Genomic DNA, 23,901 nt, shown 5'->3' on the forward strand with positions numbered 1-23,901 from the left:
TCATTCATTGACACATCTAAGTGCTCCGCGTAAAGCGTGTAATTTATTATAAGGGTTTAAAAATGCACATCACTGCCGATCGCAGCATGCTGCTCAGCGGAATTTTAAGCCGCCTCTACCCATATGACGGAAATCACCCACATGCTGTCAGTGGGGCGAGCTATCCGAATGGCTGACCAGGGCGCGTGATCAATAATTTTTCCAACTTTATGGTAAACAAATGATCTTCGTAATAGTTGGAATGTTAGTTCATTTTTTTATATAAAAGGAAAGTAACATAAAGAAAATGCACAAGAACAATTTTTCAGTACAGTTAAGCACTTCCGGCACACAGCAAGTGTCGTCTGCTTGTGTTACAACGTACTCCATCTTGACGAGAGCTCCGCGGTAGGAGTCGGTCTCAGTCTTTTCGCGAGCACTATGATTAGACTTTGTTGCTTTGTGGACTGCAAACGTAGCAACTGGCAATATGCCAAGCTGCGACATCATTTCCCTCTGCCAGAAAGCATACGAGCGAACTGGCTGCTGCGCATCGAACTGCCGCTATCCGATCGGGGGCAGGGTGTGCGCACTTGTGGCTGTCACTTTACACCGGAAGATTACTAACGCAATAGCGTTTCGCCAGTTCGGTATTAAGACAAATGCAAGCGCAAGGGGACCGGGTCTGGCCGCTTGACTGTGCCGTAACGGGATGAGCCATGGGATGAACAGAATCGCAAATGTGAATGGTCTGCACGGTGCAGCCACCTGGTGGCACAGAGCTCAACCATACACAGTAGCAGTAACGAAGTGTATTCTTTGCTGCTGGTGCGTATTTTTCGCAGGAGTGTAATCATCAACACGTTTTTATAAATGTTTAAAATATTTTACACTTGGTTAGAGCAATATTAGCGCTTTTTTTGGCAGGTTAAGCACTGCGCCAACAAGTGGCTGGACTGTGCAGACCAATCTGGCCGCACGTACGTCTACGCTAACGTTCCTTCATCAGCTTGAGATTATGCCTCCAGTCATTTGCCGAAATGACCAGCTTGCCTGTGGTTACCGGAATACCAGACACATTCGGTGCTACGACAGAATGCTTGCAACGCACGCTGCTTCGATACCTCTCGCTTGGGGTCGACGGCCAAGCGGCTAGCGGTGAGGTTTCGCGCAGGCGGGCTCCAAAACAACCCGAAGTGGACGATGTGACGTCGCATCGCGACGCAGAACCAGTGAAGGCGGAGCTTAGCCCCGATCGCTCGGCGAACGAGTTGAGGAGGAAAAGCATGGCTAGGGAGGAGGGGTAACTTCTAATTGCTTGTAGCTCCATTAATACGTAACACTGCACTTAAATTGTGGTGCGAATGTTCTACTTAAGCTGTACCCTACGCGTCTACAAAATTTATCCGAACCGTTTCAGGGGCCCTTTCACATTTTAACTTAACATTATATATATCGGTACATTCTTTTTTGGATTCTGTTAACAGCTGTAACCCCCAATCAGCTTTACTTCAAATTACCGCCGCTTAAAATATGCATGTGCAGAACCACCTACATTTTAGAAACAGTGGAAGAAGAAAGTGGAGCTGGTAGAAACTAAACTGCAGTGTTAAGTTTTTGCGTTATTGCAGAGCGTTTTTGTGAAGAAACGCAAAAATTCGATATTGTAACATGAACTACTGATTGTGAGCAAACCTGTTTTAGCGGATTAAAATCAAGGTAATTGTTGTAGAAGTCGTATATAGCCAGCATTTGTGACATACTTGTTGCACCGTGGCAGGTATGGTGTCATAACTGGATTCTTATATGCTGTTAATGTAATGCGCTGTTAATGTAATGCGATCCACACATTAAAAACCCACAATTGGCTGGTCTGCGGTCCTTCAGCTGGCACTATAGCGTTGCCTTAATAAATTTTCGCGAACAAAACCGTCGCAAAAATATATTTTGAGATGACCGCCATAAATAAAGCAGAGGGAACGAGAGAAAACAAATGAAAACGCTGCAGAAGGTGCCCGGACAGCGCCCAAACTGCAGCACACGACAGGCGCGAGTTCTTGCCGACGTCACGCGAGCAGCGCCCCTGTAGTTCGTTCTCGGGACTCATAGGTCAAGCAGGTATGTGCTCCTTGCAGAGGCAAAACAGTCATGGCTTTCTAACTGTAATACAGTGCATAATTAAAGAACTTCAACAGGTCTAAATTTGTAATTTATAAGCATTCACCTACACACTGCTGTCCCATCTCTCACTGTTATGCATATAAATTTCCTAAAAAACCTGGATTTTCTTTTTCGTTAAGATTGGACATTCATCAGCTACCTTTCTTTCTTAGTTATCTTCCACGCTATGGCCCCTTAGAAACTCTTGCTGCCCCTTTTAACACAACATCACTTAATTGCTTCATTCTTAACATTGAACAGCCTGTGAAGCATTATTGCCATCCTACAATGTGCACATTATCTTTGCAGTGGTGGTACAACCCTTTAACCTTTCGAGGAACATCTTAGCTCAGGCAAAAATTCGATTGCAGCGACAAGCACATTTGGCGCAGTGTTCAACATAGATCCTTATACCTGATATGGTCCCAATTTTACCTAAGAGTCAATAAATATTTATATTGTAGGCAGCTTTATGCATATCAATAATGCATTCATACTGTAATTTACCAGACTAGCTTTATTATCTTGAATAGAATGGCTTCTATGTGCATACATCATGCTGTAATGCCATTTCTACTATTTAAGCTAGCATCAGCTGTCGCGTATTCGAGGCACTTAGCACGAGAAAGAACAAAAAAATTAGCAGAACTAGAGCGTGTTAACAAGACCAAGCCCTAGGACGTGCGTGACTAAACAGAAATTATATTAAAGACGTCAGCAGGTTTGTTCCATTGTGCAGAATCTCTGCAGAACATAACTATAGCTATGCCATAGAACATGTTGAAGCTGATTAAACTACAACCACAGAATCTGCTCTTCCAATCATGCAGGATTGCAAAGAACGTCCCAACTTGTAAGCCAATTATTGACCCTTTTCACGGCAATCATGTGGTTACCCCTACACTGCTTGCCTCAGCTGCCTCCGTTGCCTCAGTGTCTGCAATGGACGTGCGTGACGCCAGTGCAGCTCTGCATGCCTTCGTTTTAGCCGGTATAGTAGACGGTGACCAGGTGGACGGCACGTAACTTTGGCCACAGCTTCAGAGGACATGCAAACACTTTCGGAGCTCATAACTAGGGGTGTGTTAACAGTGATCTTTAAGACCAAATCAAATACAAATAGAAAAATTGGAGAACGTTTCAGCTTCGCCTTCAAGAGTGGAACACGATAGCGTTATTGCACCCCGTTCGCACCACACGCTCATTCGCTTGGCAGGCTCTTGAGTCACACAAAGACGAAACGTGAGCCTGAGCAAGCGGAACGAACCAAAAACTCGGTGTTCCAGAGGGAGAAACGATTTATGCGAGCCAAACGTCGTGATCGGCACGGACAGCCGGGCCGCGACGCGCCATGAAGGCGGACGCGATCATGGGGCTGACACCTCGATGGCATCATCCTCTATCTCGCTTGGGAACACCACATAGACGCATCACTCCTCGCCAGCAGCACAGCACATTTCACAGGGGACGCTTTCTCACCAGACACGCTACAGCGCAGCAATCGCGTCAGAGGCGTCCCGCATCGGACGCTGCACCTAGGAATCGCGCTGTGAGCAGAAAGAGGAGCCGCGTCGCGCGGGTGAGTGGCGCGTCACCTGTAGGGGCAGCGCCGTACATTGCGAGGAGGGGGTTTTCAGTGTTTGCCGCAGGATGGCTCTGCATGCGTGGCGAGCGCAGAAGAAATGTAGCGGAAACGTACTTCGCTACGCGTTTAACTGGCACTTCTGTAATTTACATGCTCATAATTACCGATATACACCGCAGTATAACTTTCTACGGCACGTTTCTAAGGCAACACCGCATTCACTAGAGGCGCTTTTGTCCCGCTTTGAAGCATCGAACTCATGGCGGAGTGGTAGCGTCTCCATCTCACACTCCGGAGACCCTGGTTCCATTCCCACCCAGCCCATCTTGCAAGTTGTTTCTTTTTTATTTATGAAGTATTCCCCAGATTTATCGCTCACAACCAACGCGCTGACGCCGACGACACCGGCTTTTCTGCGACACAAGCTCCTTAACGCTGTCGCGTTAATATAGTGCAAGAAGGCAAATCGAATCAAATATCGAACACCTTCGCATCACCATTAACATGAAACGATGTTCACATCTCAGTATTCTTAATGTTAACAAGTTTCTATGATTACATAGTACATTATGAAGCGTTGTTTATCAAAAGCACAAGTGGAGCATTAGAAGCAAACAAGTAGTTTCTTTGCTCAAATAGAGCTCTTCAGAGAGTGCGAATCATCGCAGTACAGCCTATAAAGTACGGCTCGCTAAGTGACATAGCCTGGTCCCCTATGCAAGTTCTCATGTTTTACGTCTGTAATGGCCGCACGGGTGAAAATTTACCGTACTTAACTCCAATTTTATGTTTACTTGGGTGCATTGGAGGTTTTGAAATACTCGAAAAGTATTAGAAAAATATTTGTATTCACGAATAGTGACTATTCGATTCGTTATTCAAAAGTGTGATTCGTTATTCAAATGGCGCAAGCCACGTATACAGTGCTTGTACTAAAAGCGGGGCTAAAAATGTGTTCCAAGCTGCCCAAACTTTACGCTTAACTTCCTTCCCTACCATGAGGAAAATCGGACTTTTTTTTTTTTTGTAGGTTACGCCAGCTGTTTTTTTTTTTTACTGCTGCACTCGATATTTTGTGTAATACATAAACGAAAAGCAAAATGAAAGTACTTTCCTCGCATAAAAGTTTTGTTAACGAGATGTATGTCATAAAAAGATACAAATTGTGAGAATTAAGATCGTGGGATAAATTGGAACAATGTTTGTGAAGAAACGCTTGTATCTATTCAGAAAAATATGTAACAAACATTATGAGATATCCAAAATGTATTACCGTCTAATAAGCACTATCTCCGTAAAAAATCAAAATGTTTATTTGAACAGGTATTCCACTACAAAAATTTAAGTGCAAGCACTACAACAGTTTGGCGTGCCAGGATGCGGCTGCTGATGTTCCGGGCTGGCTTACATCATCGTCGCTCTCTGATTTAAAGTCTAATGAAAAGGCAGCATTCACAGACTCGCTGCTGCTCGATCTTTCGAAGGGCGCACACCAGTCCCGGAGGCGGCCATTTTTGTATTCTACTTTGACCATCGCAAAACTTCAGAGTGCATTAAAAAATTAACGCCTGGCACGGGAAAAGGCGAATTGCATAGAAAACAAAAAGGCAGTTCCCCTCCTTTACGTCCTCTGGTGTAAGTGTCCGTTAGCAATACAGTAGGTCTCGAACGTGGTGGCTCAAACCATCGATAGCGGGCCGCCACTTTTACTATCTACCTTGACGATCGCGAAAACTTTAGAGCATGTTCAAAAATCCCCGCGTGGGGGGAAAAAGCAAACTGCATAGCAAACAAAATATAGCCCTCCTCCTTCACATCCAACATCGCAATGAGTCCGTGAGCGGAGCGTAAGGTCTCAAAAGCAGCGTTTCAAACCATCGTTGGCAGGCTAATGATGCCCAATGGGCACGGTACAGAAAGAGTTAAATTTAATCAGGATCAGTGCGTTTTACCCTTAGTTTATTTGGGTAACGCCTTCAAGCAGTGGCTTGAAAGGCCCGCCCTTGATACCAGTTGACATAATTAGTGCAGTTGTTCCACCACCGTCTTAATAATTTGTACAGCTGCATCGACAGACTACTTCAGTGAGGGCATACACATTTGTGTATGTGACATGCTTTTTTTCTCCTTTCTGTCTGGTGGAGGTAAGGAAAAGTACAACATTGACGTTCACATAAATTGAAAACTCTGCTTACCAATGCTGCACCAGTTCAATTCAAAGTCCAGTGTATTGCCATACAGAGCCTCTTTGGTGGAACCATTACCATGTCTGATGGCACAGTTACCATGCTTGCCGTCAGCAAGGGTGCGCAAGTAATTTTTTAAGTCTTGTAATGCTTGCAGCCAATGGTAAACTTGTGCATGCATTTTGAGCCAGGGATTCATTTCTTTTCATACCTGCTGTGGTTGCTCAATGGCTATGGTGTTGGGCTGCTGAGCACGAGGTCGCGGGATCGAATCCCGGCCACGGCGGCTGCATTTTGATGGGGGTGAAATACAAAAACACCCGTGTACTTAGATTTAGGTGCACTTTAAAGAACCCCAGGTGGTCGGAATTTCCGGAGCCCTCCACTACAGCGTGCCTCATAATCAGAAAGTGGTTTTGGCACGCAAAACCCCATAATTTAATTTTAATTTCTTTTCATGAAGATGCATGGCATGACTAACTACTCAAATACATGTATAATTTATTTACATTGTAATTGTGCTAACATTGAAATACAGTTATGTAAATTTGACGCAATTGTACCAACAGTCAATGCTAATTTAATTTGTTACTGAAGGGGATAAGAATATTACACTTCCCACAGCACTTGAAAGACTCTTTCCCCCTACATTGCTTGACAAGATGACACTTAGATAAATCCTTAGAACAGGGTAGCACACTGTAAATGCCACATGCCTTATCAAGTGGCTAAGGGTGACAATCATGTTCCGAGAGTGTGTGCACCAACCGAAAATCGTACAAGAACTCACAATATAATTCTGTACTCTGTAGGAGTAGCCTGGTGAAAGGTGGCAAATAAAGATCACCTTGTCTGGTCATCACTAAAACTCAACACAATCCGCCTTTCACATTGTGGTGTCACTTCATTTTGCATTGTGGCACCACCTCACAGACACTGAGAAAAAGGAATGGCGGGCACTGAGCTGCTGTGACAGCAGACAGGCAGGCTGTTTAAAGTGAACTGCAATGTATTCACATGCATTTCTCAGTTACATTAAAGAGCTCTATTTTTCACCAAAGCAAGCTTCCCAGGCAGAATTTTGTCCCTCTTTCCCTGCAACTGCAGCTTTATGACCTAGCTAAATGATGTGCCTGCTCAGAAACGCAAGCACAGGGAGTATCTGGACGCCATAGTAGCTGAACATTAGAAATTTAAGCAAGAAGTTTAGTAGTGCAAAGTCGATTATGACTCGTTAATTCCCTCCTTATGCAACTTTAAGTATCTCTGCCATTCAATTAATGCTTTTCATGCTGTAACTGCAGCGTTGAGGTGAATGAATGTATTTTGACCATTTGTGTGCAAAAATTATCACATTCCAACTGCAATGTAAGCATCCCCCTCTCAACTGTGCTACTGGCATCATTTCTTAGAAAAGGGACAGGCAGACTGCAAGAGCTGCAATTCATACTGTGCAGGGGGTGTGCTAAAAAGCAAGGACTAATTGAGGCACACAAAGACGCATATGGGAGCACATTAGCAACTGACATTTAGTGAAACTCCACGAGTTTATACATGACCTAATAGCCACGAGATGCACACTGTAGCTTTTTCTGCAGAGTTTAAAAGGCATATTTATTTTCGTGACAACAAAATAGATAGCAAATGAACTAACACACATGGAGCTTTCGCTGATTAGGGCTTTTGCTTCTATACTTTCTCGCATACGTTTATTTTTGTGGAAGCTGGTTATGTTGCACTTTGAACAGATGCTTCCGACTCCATAAGGGTACGTGCTGCCCAAGCCAGCAAGCAGCAGCAGCCTGTGGTGTCAACGCCACATGCCACCGACGATTAGATAGTGACAAGGTTGCAGCGCCAATGATGTACATGCTTCACACTCCATAGCGGTACGTACTGCTGAGCCGGCAAGTGCGAACCACCATGACGAGAGTGCCTCGGGCACTCACGACATGGTGTCGCATTTAATGGGAAGTTGGATGCCATCTTTTCGCTGCTACAGACTGCGCCAGCGTTTTGGTTTAATTGGCCACTTGAAGCTTTCGCAAAAGGATGAGAACAGCCACAATCATTGCAATGTGCTTTGACAGGTGCCTGTCTTTGTAACACATAACACAGTCAAATCTCGTTAATTCGAACGCACTTATTTTGAACTTTCGGTTCATTCGAATTGATGCTATGGTCCCATCAAAGTTGTGTGCACACTAAAACCTTGTTAATTCAGATTTCACGGAACCTAACAAAAAAGCTAAATTAACCGAATGCCAAATTATCAAGTGTATCAAGAAAACAATAAGCAGATGCATACTACGTGAACACACTTTTATTTACTCAATGAATCAGCAAATCATGTTTCAGCAATCAGAATCAGCAATCGGAAGCAGCGCAAAAGCTGCAATTCTCATCTCGTGTCTGATTAGCGGTCGCAGAAGCGAAGGCCTTGCCACTTCCTTCACAGGGCGGCCGCGGCACATGTCTTAATCCGAGAAGCTTCTCACTGATTCAGAGTGCATTCTCACTGACCCACACGCACATCCTGCTTATTTTTTCACCAGTGTCGCCAGGTCGCCGCCCATCACGATGTAGACTGCTCATCAGCCTCGACAGCTTTGCACTGAGTAAAAACGAAACTACTGTTTGCTGCAGTTCTGAAGGCACGCAGCCGACCCGCACACTGAGACAAAACTAAACTAGTGTTTGCCGCAACCGCTGCGGACGGAACCGCGGTCGCTATCAACGTGATCATGGATGGCAACTGTGCAGTGTTGAAGGCACGCAGCCAATGCGGTGCTAAGCGCAGTGGTAAACGCAAGCATAAAGGCTTTAAAGGCACAAGTAGGCATGACACATTCTGGCATTGCTGTCATTCACATACAATTTCCACTGATGACCATGGCTATGCGAACTCCGCCACTTCGTTTTGGTGGAGGCTAACACAGATTTTGTTCTTTTGCGTCACACATTTGCAGCACTCCGCGCTTGCCGAGCTCCGAGAGTTGTCCGAATTCACAAGTTTCATTGCATCAAATAATGCATGCACCTACGAGAACCAGAGGACGAGTCCGAATTATTCAATTTTCCAATTTAACAAGGGTCAAATTAATGAGGTTTTACTGAGTTCCAACCGGCTACAACGCCCTGTAATTCGAATGCGCAAGCATTTGCTACAGTTAATTCGAACATAGTGCACTTCAACAATGCTCTCAGTAGGGCGCCAAATCACACGGCAGCACCTCCGAGCAGCATTCCTCTGATTCCGCCATAGAGGAAGACCTTAGGAGAGACCCCTCAAAGCTGCAGACGAAGAAAAAGAACAAAAATTTGTGCGCAGGCGCCCATCACTGATTACTTCTGTTAGTGGCAGGGGTCCTGTACAGTAAACGACCGATATTCTGGAACCCCAAATTTTTGAACATGCCCGATAATTCAGACGCCTTCATGGCATCACCATGGTACTCCATACACTTTTAAACAAATGTACACCCTTTGCGTCGTATCTTGCCAACAACAATAACCGTCATCTGTCTTGCGTTTCCTTTCTTAATAACGCTGCGCTCACTACTTTCCTGTCAAGAATTCTGAGTCATGCTGATAACGCGCATGCAGTTCGTGACTTGGTAGTACTGGGCTCGCAACACTAAAGAAAGGAAATGAGGACAAGACAGATGACGATTATTGTTGTGTGGCAAGATATGAACCAAAGGGTTGAACTTTGCTTAAGAGTGCAGAGTTAATGTGTAAGAACGTCTCAAATTTCGGACATAAAAGCCTTCACCGTCCAATTTTCTAGACTTTTTGCCGTGACCACAGGTCCGAAACAGCATTGATTGAAGCCACCGCAGCTGCCATTTTGATTATCTCGCCACCTCGAACTGGCGTTCTCACATGTAGATCCGCTGGCAGCCGTAGCTACCACCGCGACAACGCTAGGCCTAGCTACTTCCAACATTGGCTACCAAGCTTATTGCTGTTCGGTGCCATTTTTTTCTTAGCAACAATTCACCACTGTTAGCACTGGCACAGACTCCGCCTTTGTAATCCTCGCCATTGACCTTGGAGCGCGGAAAGCATGGCGCATTGCATAATGCCGGTTCCTGAAAGTCAGCTTCGCCGTTGTGAAGCAATGAAGCATACCCAAAGTTAGAAGGGGCAATTGTCACGGGAGATGGTAATTATACACGTGTACAGTCGCCGACCAATTTTCCGGACTCCAAAAATTCGGACATGCCCGATTATTCGGTCAGCTTCGCAGCACCGCCATTCTCCCCATAGACCATAATGTATAACAACTGCCGAAAGTTCGGACACCTTGCAACCATTGTCTGATTTTTCGGACACTCCTTTTTCAGATCAAGGGCATCGTGCACCGACTCTGACCGGCGCATAGTTCGACTTGAACTCCATTTTTTGTTTTGAACGGAGCCTCCTTGATGCCCCACAAAGTGGTGCTACTGGAAATCCCCACTCATCATCATCGTTTCTGCCTGGTTCAATAGAGTGGCCATACAGCAGTTCCATTTTCAGCTTAGTAAGCCATGTCAAGACAATCCAGCAGCTGATTTGTTTGTTTCGCGCACGACGCTGCGAGCAGGCCACGGTTTTCGTTTGTGCAACTGGTGTCGGCACGGTGGTGTTTGCTTTGTGTGTTGTGTCGAGGTTTCGGTGATCCAACGCGGCGTACGGAAACATCGCGTCAAGTGTCTAATGGCGCCGACAGTGCCCGCGCAGACTGCATTTCTGCTGCACCGCCGGACAATGACTCCGAGTCGGAAAATGACGCACCATGTGCTACGCTGCCGTCGCCTGCGGAGCGTGCACAAGCAGTGACTCCGCTTTCAGCCGCCTATAGTGACCGTACGACCCTCTCCGAGATTCAGGCTTATCTGATTGCGCGTAAACGGAACAGCGTGCAACAGCGCACTCACGATTTCTTCAAGCCTATTGCCGAGCCCGAATAAGTGCGTGAATAAAGGATTTGATTTTTTTTTCTTAATCTGCTTTTTCAGACACCTGTTTATTCGAACATTTTCGCAGTCCCCGTGTGGTCCGAAAAAACAGTCGGCGACTGTACACCCGCCATCTCCTATCATACAAGCATCGTATAGTATACACCTAATACACCTAATAGAGTATACACCTAATAAGTGTACTGGCAGGCCTCTAGAGCTATTTCAGATGCGCCTGTGGCGATTTGGGCCCTTGGGGGCAGTAAAAGGCATGCATTAATTGTTTTCAGATCACTAGACTTTTTTGTTTCCGCGGCCCTTAAGAGTCTGAAAAATCCGACGTTGACTGCATTTTGTAAATATGCGTTAATAACTCTTCTGGAACTTACCACTCGTGTGTTAGCTCAGTGCACATGCGCCACTGCAAGTCAGTCCTCCATTCAATTAGCTTCCTTCGCATTTCTTTTAATGCAAACAAATTTTCCGGCCACTTCAATTCAAATTATCGAGATTTGACTGCATTTTGTGCTCTCTGACCCGATCGTTTATATATCAGCTGTTCTATTCGATGCATTGCCGGTCCCATGACAGGGGGAAGTTGAAAACCATTCCTTCCACACAAGAAATGAAAGGGCTCTAATGCTTCTTTGGCACCTTTTCAGCAGTCACATGGGTATAATCTACCTATTTATAGAGACTTGACACTTCAATAAATGTAATTTGCTAGTGTACACCTGTATGCATCTTTGTGTGCCCTGTAATCCTTGCTTTCTAGCACATCCCCTGCACAGGCTGAGAGAGTTCGGCAATGCTTTTGGCAAATGCAAAGCAAGACAGTCTGTACTTCCAGAAAATCTATCTATGAAACATGGCCAACAATTTTTAAGCTAATCTCTTGTTTGCATGAGTACTTGAAGATGAGTTGTTTTTAATTCAACACAGCAAACAACACAGCCAACAAAACAAGAGATGCAAACTGGACAGACGCATTGATATAGAAAGGGGGCAGTGGATCGATTCTGCACATTATATCTCTTGTCCATCGTCTGTGCTGTTTACCATGTTACTCATTCACGTTAGCCACTCGAAACCTGAACACACTATTCACGATGGTTCCCCATATATGTGAACAAGACATCACACTCACCTATTCAGAAATTCACAGGGTCCCATGACTTTACATAGTTTGTGTGCTGTGCACAAGATGCCGCAGTGGTACCAGAGCAGAAATGCATGCATTGCCAATGCATGCATCTTTGGATATGCTACAGCTAAGGTAAGTGTCATGGAGAGTAGGGTGCTTGAAAAGGGTCAGCAAAATGGATGGCTTGACTCTTCAGCGGTTAGTTTTATTTGTATTTCTTGCAGATTTCAGATTTAGGAAGATCCAACAAGATAAATAAATCTGTCATGGCAAGCTGCAGCCGTTCAGTGGTAACAAAGGGCTTTGTGCGAACGAAAACAACAGATTGACTTGCTACTTGCATCATGGTACACGAGTGATCCGACTACTTTAAATTTTGTTTTCACCACAGAGTACAGCCTGTACATTTACATAACAGCCCTTTTTCTCTTTCCCAGACTGAACAAGTGTTATTTCTAATGTTGAATATCAGGCAAGTTGGTACCGCATACTTGACATAGACAGAGAAATCCACTATATATAGACCGTTTCATCGGGCGAGGAGGATACGGCGCGCGGAGAGCCTTTCCTCCTCTCTGGCTTGGGCGATCCGGCGCGGCGCAGCTTGAAAGTATTGCTGTCGCGTGCTGCGGAACGATTTCTTGATGTTTTAGATCATACTCTGTGAAATTTACGCCGTGTCCCTTCATATAGGGTCGTCAGGGAAGCCTTTCGGTGCATCGGTAACTACAATAGGTGGAAATATCTTTTGAGGGCGCGAAAATGTGACGCGTTTTATCAGCCGCGGTGTACGCACATTATCAGTCGCGGTGTGTGTATGTGTTGTGAACTATTTTGCTTATATCAGTTTTAACTTGGCAAAGAAAACCGGTGTCTCTTTATTAGCAGCATGAAATGGTAAATCTGCTCAATATCTGATCACTTGGCGTAGGGAGTAAAACATGGTGTCTGGTTTAGGAGCCATGAAACATACGCGACGATCGTAACAGCGTGGGTACCGTTCTGCAACGATAGGAGCTGTGCTGTTATACTTTGACAAGCATTCAAACTGTTAGCTGCAGATTACATTGCATTACTACTTGGTTCAGTGGATGTGGTTTCCACCCATGAATAAAATAGTTTTGGTTAGTAAAAACGGCATATTTTACAGTGTGAACTATACTTGTCCAGCAAAGCGACCATTTACGAACAGCAAGAGCGTCCCAAGCAGTGGTAGGTTCTGAATTACAGATATCTTTGTTCTATATAGCGCATGGTCCAAGCATGTGGCATCAAGGTGTATAGATCTATAAACATTGTGCGGCTTGACTATGCGAGCTCGTATTGCGATGTTAGCCCGTTTTCTCCCTTTTTAAGAAAGATGATAATAACCGAATTTTGTGTGTGTGTGTGTGTGTGTGTGTGTGTGTGTGTGTGTGTGTGTGTGTGTGTGTGTGTGTGTGTGTGTGTGTGTTCATTCTGTTCTGTACTAAGCCCTCACACGTATTACGGAAATTTTGTCCTCAAAAATAGCCATTGCATTCTTCTTATGCGATCCCTCTCATTATGGCTTTACAGGACAAAAAGGCAATGCCGAATCACATAGCTTATATATGTATCATGCTGGTTCACCAACCGCAGTGATCACTGTGTTAAGCAGCGCCATCGGCCTCATGCAGGAGGCTAGCGGAGACATATAGTGATTTCAAGCCTCCTAGACTTGAAATGTGTCAGAAGGTTGCCGGTGTATAACAAATATTTGACAGCACCTGCCGCTTAGATGTTTCATAGTAGCCTCAGGTTGGCCGTACACAAGCATGCACTCTTGCGTTTCATATTTTTGGTCCGTACACCAAGTGATCAGTGGTCCCTACACCAAGCGATCAGATAGTTGGCAGATTTACCATTTCATGCTGGTAATACAGAGACACCGGTTCTCTTCGTTGAATTAAAACCAATACAGTAAAAGCTCGTTAATTCGAACCGCAAGGGGAAGCCGCTTCAGTTCGAATTAACAAAAGTTCGAACTAACGAAAGTGAAGGAGGGCAACAGTACACTGCGATTTGGAAGCAGTAGGGCATGTCAGAAATTTGGCGCGTCAGAAAGTGATGGCGTGTGCCGCGGGCACACGCCCTCTTCAAGTCGAAGCTCTGGATGCGACTGTGCCACACCACCGATGTCCACCGAAACGAACGTTAGCCGAGGCTTAACACCATCGCAATGAATCGCGACGGCCGATACCTCCTAAGCTGAAAACAGAGGTGCACAACCGATGAAGACTGCCGAGACAAAGACGCTGAACATGTGAAGGTGGCGAAGGCCCTGATTCGTTGGTTCTTGATTGCAAGCGCAGCTGCGACGTACTTGATTCGCCGTGTTTTGGAGCTTGCCGTGCCATCTCCGCACAACATTAGCAGCTGTACAAGATTTGCAAAGCCTCCGAGATTCGCAACGGGCAAGAAGTCTCGGAGGTTACGTAGAACAGAGAGGCGGCAGCCGCGGCTGCCTTCTGGCTGACCCCGCGTCGGTTAGATTTTATTCCGATTTTCTCTCGCTGTTCTCTCCGTTTCGGAGGCAATACAGCCTTGTGTGTAGGCAGTAGGCGCATTTCTCTGGCCGTGTGCCAGGCGAGCGTAGTTCGAATTATCCGTGAGGGAACCTTCTCGCGTTCGAATTAACGGACTTTTTTATACATAGACTTCTGTGGAGCTTGGCCGGACCAAATCGTACAGTTCGAATTATCCATAAATTCAAATTATTGAAGTTCGAATTAACGAGCTTTCACACAACAAAGGTTCACAACACATATACACACCGCGGCTGATAATGCACGTCACATGTTTGCGCCCTGAAGAGTTATTTCCACGTACCATGCATCGGTAAGATGCATAGAAAGGCTTCCCTGACGATCTTATATGAACGGACATTGCTAAATTTCACAGAGTATGATCTAAAACATCTAGAAATCGTTCCACAGCACGCGGCAGCAATACCTTCAAGCAGCGCCGCGCTGGATCGCCCAGGCCAGAGAAGAGGAAAGGCTCGCCGCGCGCCCTTTCCTCCTCGCCCGATGAAAAGGTCTATAGACAAATTAAAGTTCAGAGAAATAATAAAGCACACAAACCAAAATGTCAGGGTGTTCTTGTTTTACTTCGCACCGGAGCAAGAGAGATGTACGAACGTTTCATCTGCTTGTTCCCACGTTGTTAAGTCACGTGCACAGAGACCGAAACTATGTCATTTTCTACCGTGTTCCAGTGCGCAATCATGCTCTGTGATCCGCTTGCATCTACCTCGGTGTTCGTGTAGGACTGACTTATACCGTTAGTCAGGTGCTCTCATGCGCTGTGTGAAACGAGACGAACGTAACTGCGCAAGCGCAAGGCTGTCTGCGGAAGTGCACAGCATGCAGCAATAAAGTGAGAAAGGAAGAAAGAAAAAGAAGGCAGGGCCCATGACGTATGCATCACACGATCCTTCAGCTCTGGAGTGGGAGAATGCAGGGAAGGCATTTCGCTTGCGGAGGCTAGACGGGCAAGTGGAGAGAGAGTCATTGTTGGCAGCGATGCTTGTCTTTTGAAATCACCGGTTCGCGGCACTGAAATATTTCTATCTCGGCTATTAAAGAACCAATCTGAAAAATTCTTTCGGTAGAACACTCACAAGAGGGCATGTAACAACTTCCAGCATATAACAAAGATTTGCAATGTGGATTGGTGAGGGGTCCTTTAAAGGGAGACTAAAGATAAACGCTGCATTAGTTTAGACTGATGAAGTCATCTTTGAAAATTATACCTTCTTTAATTTTGACATGATTAGTTATTACTACAGAAATTGAAGGTCAAAGTTCAATCTTCCCAATTTTGTGCCGAAACCCCAGCACCGGTATGCCAGTGTGACATCACGGATTTGAAAGTATTTTTTAGTATTTGGGCCTCAGTGGCACAGCAGAAAACTTGCCAAATTCAATCTTTACCTTCTTTAAAACACAATGTAGCCCATCTTTACCAATAAACAATTTACTACGCCCTAGCAGACACCATCAATATTTATAGCGTCACGCCAAGCTGGAGCAGTAACTTCCAAGGCAGTGGCATCACCACCAGTCTCATTTTGACTATACCCTTCTGGCTTACCAAGCTTCTTCTCGTGGCACGAGTGGGTTCTTTGGTATTGTGGAAGGGTAATTTACTATTACATGTGGAATCATTTTTCTCTTCAGTGCCCCTTTAAATATAATACAATCACTGCACAATAAGTGCAGTTTCTCCCTCCATGCTAACTTATTCATCCTCACTTGTTACAGTACTCTGCTTAGGGCGTCTACCAAGTTGACATTGCCAAATTCCCCGAGTTTTCCAGGTTTTCCCCGAGTACCTTTGCTAAATTCCCCGAGTGATGCAGAACTATGTTTTATGTACAGATGGGCTGAAGAAACCATATCGCCAAATGCTGTCACTCTCTATAAGCATATGAAAAAAATTTAAAAAGAAAAGACTTAATCCAATTTGAATACTAAGGAGTAGTGTTTATGTTATTCAAATAGAGAATAGAAGGAGGGTTTAGTAAAATGTACAGCAAATAAAATGTTTTTGAAAAAAACTTGCAAATCGAGTCGGACATTCTCAAATATGAATAAGAAGGAGATGCATACAGAAGCAAATATTTTATAATATGAGCTATTTCTATCAACTGATAGCAAGCTCAATGGTATGAGGCCCAAACTTTGTCACAATTAAGATTCTCTCTCAACAGCTCGTAAATCAACCTCAATTGTCCTGACATACTCTCAGCCCACGCATGACGCCTCAGTGTTGCGTTTCACTGCTTTGAAGAGTTGATTTTGGTTTGGATGAGGGACACCTGCATCTCTGCGTCAGCCAACACTTTGTTTCTTGAGCTAAAGCTCCTTCAAAACGGTGGCAGCACGCTTCCTTTCCCGTTCATTCCTCAATGCGTAGGTCCTTTCTGTTATTGTCCTCCTTCTGCCACTCGTTCGCTCCACAGACAATTTGATGCATCTTCTTGGTCAGTTGCACAGTCCGCATCCGATTTTTCGAACTCCCTAAAGGCCACGAGAACGTCCAAAATATCGCCCAATGGGAAAAAATGCATGTCATTTACTGCCCTTAAAGGCTCAAACCACCACAGGCACATTCGAAAACGCTCTGAAGGCCTGTCGGTACATGTATTAGGCATATCGGTGCTCGTTCTGTGACAGGAGATACTGGGTACACGAGTGTATAATTAAGGAATACATACTGTGCCCCGTGGCAATAGCCCATTCCCACACTTGTTATGCTTCCCTGCAATACTTTTTCATATGCTTCACCAAGTAATATTTCTGTAAAGAGGCGAAGCTGACTTTCAGAAACTGGCATTAGCAACGCACCATGCTTTCCAAGCTTCTAAGCCAATTGCGAGGACCACGAAGGCGGAGTCGGTGCCATTACTGACACCAGCAGATTATTTCACTGAAAAACACGGCACCCAACGGCCAGAAGCTTAATAGCGAACGTCGAAGCAGCTAGGTGTAGTGTTGCCGCAGTGGTGGCTACGGCTGCCAGCAGATATGCATGCGAGAGCGCTGGTTCGAGGCGGCGAGGTAATCAAAACGGCAGCGGTGGTGGCTTTGATTCATGCCGTTTCGGACCCGCAGTCATGGCAAAAAGTCCGGAAAATCAGACGGCAAAGGGTTCTTGCATCCGAAATTTCAGACGTTCTAATATAGTAACTCTATGGGGTACATGGTAGTGCCTCGAAGCCATCCAAATTATCGGGCATCTCGAAAGTCGGTTGTTGACTGTACACTGGCAACTCCTCCAGCCAACGACAGGGCGTCAAAGACGATTCATTACGATTCCTGTCTGTTACTCAAGCCAGCATTACCGCAACTTTTAACCCTTTCAATAAAATTACAGCTAATTTTCCCTGATAGAGGCACAAATTCCCTGAGTTTTTCCAGATTAGTCAAAATCCCTGAGAGTTTTCGGTTTTCCCAGTTGGTAGACACCCTGTCTACTACACTCATCTGTCCACCAAGGTTCACAATTCAATGCTAACAGAAGCAATGAAACTCCACAGTGCCAATATGTTCAGCTGTTTCCAAATCATTGTGCTCTTGGCTTCACGCCTGCACACAGAAATAAGCTTGTATATAACATGCACTCAATGCAGTGATCTTCCAATGCCAATCAATAGAGAAAGTATGTACCAAAGCATTGACTGGAAAGCAAGCGTGCTACTCTGAAGATATAATAATGACTTCCAAAAATTTGCATTCTAGATGGCACAACAGCTACCAGCTTCCAAAGTTCGTTGGTAAACAGTACCAATGAAAATGAATTGACTGGCAAGAACAGAATCAGGAAATGAACTTACTAAAACCAGTGGCACTCTTGCTCCTTGTTGCCTTTTATTCTATTGCATATGCATATTTTTCTCCCACTTTATGAAAGTTGGTTATGATGCAAGAAAAATCTAGTCCAACACATGGATCAGAAACACTGTACATTTGAGCTTGCAAACCAATAACTGATAAACTTTTAAAGTAGCTTTGATTGTCATTTTCATTGCTGCTATGTAAATATTATGCAATATATTGATTAAAGTTGTGTGTGTGCACCTGCATGCGTGTGCATGCACATGTGAATGTGTGTGCAAACGTGTGTTAGTGTGAGTGTGCCTGTGTGTGCGTGTGCAAACATGTTCGTATTTGAGTGCATGTGTGCGGGTAAACGTATTCATGTTTGAGCACGTGCACACATGTGAGTGTTTATTTTTTTATCTTACAACACTGGATGTTCTATCTCATCTGTCAGGCCAGTGACACAGCATGCCGGAGTATCATGGCATGGGAAGCCAATAGGAAGCAGTCACTTCCTTTTGCTAAACCTTGGAACGGGCAGTCTATGCACTTCTTTCTACTCAAAGTAGACAGCTGAGCTGGCAGTTTAGAAGATGAAAAAGATACACTTTTCATCAAGACCAAGATGGTGGGTATCTGCACTGTGCCATTGCTGAAATGCAGACCTCTGAATAAGCTGTTCTTTTATGACCACAAAGGTACGTTTTGTCATCTTGGCTGATCAAATTATTCTTTTTATGCCCTTGTAGTAGTTTCCAGCAAAAGTTTAGGAATGCACAGTAGAATACCTAAATAAACCAAGGGTTTGATTTTTTTTTAATCTGACGATTTCTCTCTCTCCAAATGCTTCATCCCCCCACTGCACAAGCCTCACATAAAATCTTGCTTCTCAAGCGACCAGAAACATGTGCCAAGCCCACGCCATATAAACTTTTCAACTGGCATCAAGCAGTTAAAAACATTGAAAAAGTCCCACCAAGAAGCCACCCACCTGTGGCTTCAAGCAGTGCCTCAAGGCGCGCCTGTGTGTCCGGGTCGACGCTGCCCACCTGTAGGTCAGGGCTCTCGCCTCCACCACCTTCTGATGAGCTCAGCAAGAACTTGGACGTGTCCAGCACGCGCTCTTCCTCCAGCTCTTCTGGGTCCAAGATGAATGACTCGGCCTGCATTTCATTGCCCCAACGGTCACGCTACAAACACCAATCTTAGGATGAGTACTACAAAAGTGGCAAGCTCCCGCAATGCCTTAAAGTAAGATGGGAACACAAGTGCACAGCTTTAACTGATAATGATGCAGCTATACAGAGAATGTCAGTTTACAGTGATGCCTCTCTTTCCATTGTCAGTATCCTAACTTGCTATGCGGCAACACTAGCCAGCAAGCATATGGTCCTGGCAGAACCATGAAGAAACATGTAAAATATATAGAGAGTCTTCAAACCTACAAAGACAAGAGCAATTGGCTGTCAGCACATGAACTTCAAATGAACTGCAGCCCACTAACAGGAGCAATACACCCATTACTTTTTACAGTATAAGCCAACAACAACAAGTTCTTTGTTTGTTGGCTTCCTATGATATTACAAAATATAACATGCTTAAGCTTACAAGTGCCAAATGATGCTTTAAATGCTGTTTGTATTGTAATATTTAACAAGATATATATTTTCCAACTTATAACAGAATTCACAGATGCACTGAGCTACCAAAGATAAAGTGGTGATGCCTCAAATACACCAAGCACAATGTGACCAAGTAGCTACAGCATCACAAAAATAGCTCTTCTACCCAAAAATTACATGACTATAAGCAGAGGCAAGAAGTGTATAATATTGCAGAAAGACAGAACACACACCTCTGCACAACAAGAACACGTTAGAGGGGCACTAAAGAGAAGAAAGGTGGTTGAGTACAGGGAAACAGGAGGTCAAAAGAAGGCACATTGGATGCACAGGAGCTTCCCTATTACTTGCTTGTGAATCCAATGTGCCTTGTTTTGTCCCCATGTTTACCTACGCTCAGCCACCTTTAGTCAAGATGTACCACCAAGCCTACATCACCACCATTGTTGACTAAAGAGAATAAGTCCAAGCTGAATTTTTATACCCTTTCACAATGTTAGACATCATGAGAAGAGGGCAGAAAAAACACAAAAATGAAAGATGGGTCTCCACCTAGAAGTTCACCATAACATGAATTTTTATGGCATTTGCTCAGGCGCGTTTCACTTTTTCATTGGTTTAAGATGTAATGTATTGCATGCTAAAAGAAAGAATTGTACTAAGGCACAAGAATGCAACCTATTGCCTCAAAATTACTGTAAATACAGCTTTAAAAGATATTTTAGCAGTCTAAACTGAGTGTTTGTCTTAGTGCCACTTTAAAGGTATTTCATGCCTAAATTAAATGCTAAATTTAGCACTTTAATCTTTCGTCACTCTGTCAGCATCTTTGAAAATGTGAAAAGAAGTCTTTTTTTTTTATTAGATTCAATTCTCACTTTTCTGCAAGTACACCACATTGACAACGGTGCATCAGCAGTAGGAAATCAAACTAAGGGTACGCGGTTTGCATACGCACTAAAGAAACTAACAGCCCACATCATCTTACTTGTGCAGTTTTCCGAAACCCAATTTTCAGTATTCACTTACGCAAGCTCAAGTTGCGAATTTTTCTCAGCAAATATTATCCATAGACAAAAACAAGGTACAACTACTACCAAATGTGCAAATACAAAAATTGCTGCGACACAATACTTTTATACCTATGCTGGGCGTTACATAAAACCTACACAGTTTCAGATGTGAAGTCCCAATTTCAAAACTGATCAATCCTTTTGTTTCGTGTAAACTTCTATACCAAATTTTGCAAGCAAAGTTAACATTTGTAAAAGGCAACCATTTCTGCAGGCTTCTTTGCAGTTCCAAGCAACCAGCTGTGCTGCCTACATGAAGGCTCACAGAACTTTGAAATAAAAAAAAAAAGCTATGACTAGAGTTTCCTGTTCCACTTTGGACTATTGCAAGCCAAGCTTTCTTGCAGCACATACTGAACCCCACTGTAATGTAAGCCAATACATATTAGGTGTAGGAGCACTAAGCGTAGATCAGCATGCGCTACAAGAAAATTGGGCATGTGTGTGCAGTTTTTATATGACATCCCTTTCTTTGAACTTGAAATCACTTCTGAACACAACCATTATGCATGCTTTAATAAAATAGGAAATGGGACGTATGCCAGTATTTTGGGCGAATTGGTACAAATCGTTGGGGTCACAACAAAGAAAAAAACAAGGACAATCGCAAGCTCTACTGAAGCTTTAATAGACAGATGCTATGAATATGTATAAGTAGAAACGTTTAAAAGAAACCAAGAAAACTAACAACATCCATGCTTCATTTTCCAAAACCTCCAAGCCACACAATAACAAAAAGCGCAAACAGATGTAGAAAGGACACTGCCCCTACATTCAGAGATGACCTTCTGTGGCAATAAAGTGACAGAGAACTACACAAGTGACAGTGCTCCTGAAAATACTTCCACTGCCTCACTTGCGTTTCTACTATAGTAAGTATTTTAAAAGAAGACAAAACACTACTCAGTGCTAAATATTAATCCGATTATTTTCACTCTGCCCTTTAACGTTTTGGCAAATGCAAACCCATCCCAAGGGCAAGCTACGCTGATCCAATATCTGCTCCAAGAAACTGTGCCAAAAGAGAAAGCACAGGCAAACTCTGCCAGATTTCTTGGGCAAAGTAACACTTGCCACTGCAGCTGCAGCTTTCCCTTGAGTGCTACAAGAACTTGTACACAAGTATAGCAATACAGCTTTGCGACATTGAAAATCCATTATCTAGAACAGGACCCCATGTCCCTTCGAAGTTTCGCACCAAATTTGAAGGTCCAGTATATAGTTAGTGACAACATCAATTGAAGACAGCAACAATGACCACAACTTCAATATGTTGCAGGTAGTCATTTCCCTCAATTATTAAATGCATGCATGAATATCTTGTAAAACGTTTCCATGAAGAAGCTACATAAAATGGTATCTGCTTCATATTGCCTTGCAAAAAAAAGACAAACAGCACATACTAGTGTGCTCTTTGTCAAATGCACTATTGCCAGCAAAAACGTATAAAGCAGTACAGGAATATACCACAGCTTAACACAGTTACATTACACACACTCCAGTAATCAGACATGCAAGGAACACAGCAAATGAAATGTGTTCACTGTGTTACCATGATTAACAGATGAACTTAGCTTTTATAAGGACAGTGCCACATATCACAAAAGTGCCAGATATACAGCCCATGCAACAAATTAAATTTTCACTGCTCTCATTTGTTCTGAGTGCTTTCTGAACAGTCAACTGAATATTTCATCAATTAATGCACAAAGCTACTACACATCAATCGTCAAGCTTTGGTTTATGAAACCTGTTCCACACTTCTGTATGTTCTTGCTTTCCAAATGACCTAATTACCAATTTAGCTGAACAATCGCAAATGTTGCACCAGCCAAAGTTTCATTTAAACTTGTTCTGTTAGCCTTGCAAATTCACCCCCTATGGGTGAACACAGGCAAAACATAGCAAATATTTACTTTTACGGTAAATGGTAACCTGCCATTCACGCTTTCAGGGAAACTGCCAAATGCACTTCACTCCATTTCTGTTCGACCTATTTCCTTCTCGCATTGCTGGTAATCCACAACTGATTATCACAGAAGTATTCAATACTTCCACAAGCTGACTGCCAAACAAGAACTATTCTTCCCTTGCAAAACTATATTCATCATTCTTCAGTATACTGCACATTGCACATTAACTTCCAACATACATTTACATTGCTAGTTCAGATTCTCAATCACTGTCTGTTACCTGCAGAATTACGTAGCACAACAATCTGCGAATTGTAAGAGACGTTGGTCCTTACAGCCAAGCTATCCCATCTGTTTTTGGTAACACTTCTATAGACCAAGCAGTAAACATCAATGTAGAAATTCGGTCACCCTGCCCAACTCATTTTTTGCACTACTCCTATGAACTACTGTAGCTAAGCAGTGCCAGCACATATGTTCTATGCAGACCTAATAATTTTACACAGACAAGTCTACTATACAGTTTTAATGAGAAATAAAATTTGACTGCCTGATGGAGGATAAGGACAATTCACATGTTCTTGACCCATTAAAAATATTGAAATCTGAATCCCTACACAAAGCTTTGCAAGTTATGGGGGCCACTTAGATCCATAATTTTCTTCAAAAAAATTAAGTTTTTTATAAATGTACCTTTAACACTCCTGACGTGAAATAACTACTAATCAGACAGATTAAGGCCCCGTTGGTATTTATTTTAGGAACTCTCACCAGAGCCATGCAATGCTTTCTGCTTGGCTTCATGACATTAAGTGGGCTTCACTAGCTAGCATCACCCAAGAGAGGAGCAGACAAGGGGACACTTGTGTCCTAATCAAGGCTCGCATTTTCAAGCTTGAGTCACACAAAACATAAACTGCCCCTGCATTCTTAGCACACAGGGCCA

General features: G+C 43.8%; 1 protein-coding gene across 18 annotated transcripts in view; it reads right to left on the reverse strand.

Annotated features, from left to right (window-relative positions):
- Nucleotides 1-23,901, reverse strand: part of mask (multiple ankyrin repeats single KH domain) — a 332,919-nt gene that overhangs the window by 296,633 nt on the left and 12,385 nt on the right. For all 18 annotated transcript variants that reach the window (XM_070528438.1, XM_070528443.1, XM_070528429.1 and 15 more), the window contains one exon: nucleotides 19,339-19,510. In XM_070528438.1, the coding sequence (XP_070384539.1) occupies nucleotides 19,339-19,510 (172 nt within the window). The remainder of the gene's footprint in view (nucleotides 1-19,338; nucleotides 19,511-23,901) is intronic.

The sequence above is a fragment of the Dermacentor albipictus genome, unplaced genomic scaffold (assembly GCF_038994185.2).
Source record: "Dermacentor albipictus isolate Rhodes 1998 colony unplaced genomic scaffold, USDA_Dalb.pri_finalv2 scaffold_11, whole genome shotgun sequence".
In the NCBI taxonomy this organism is placed as follows: Eukaryota; Metazoa; Arthropoda; class Arachnida; order Ixodida; family Ixodidae; genus Dermacentor; species Dermacentor albipictus.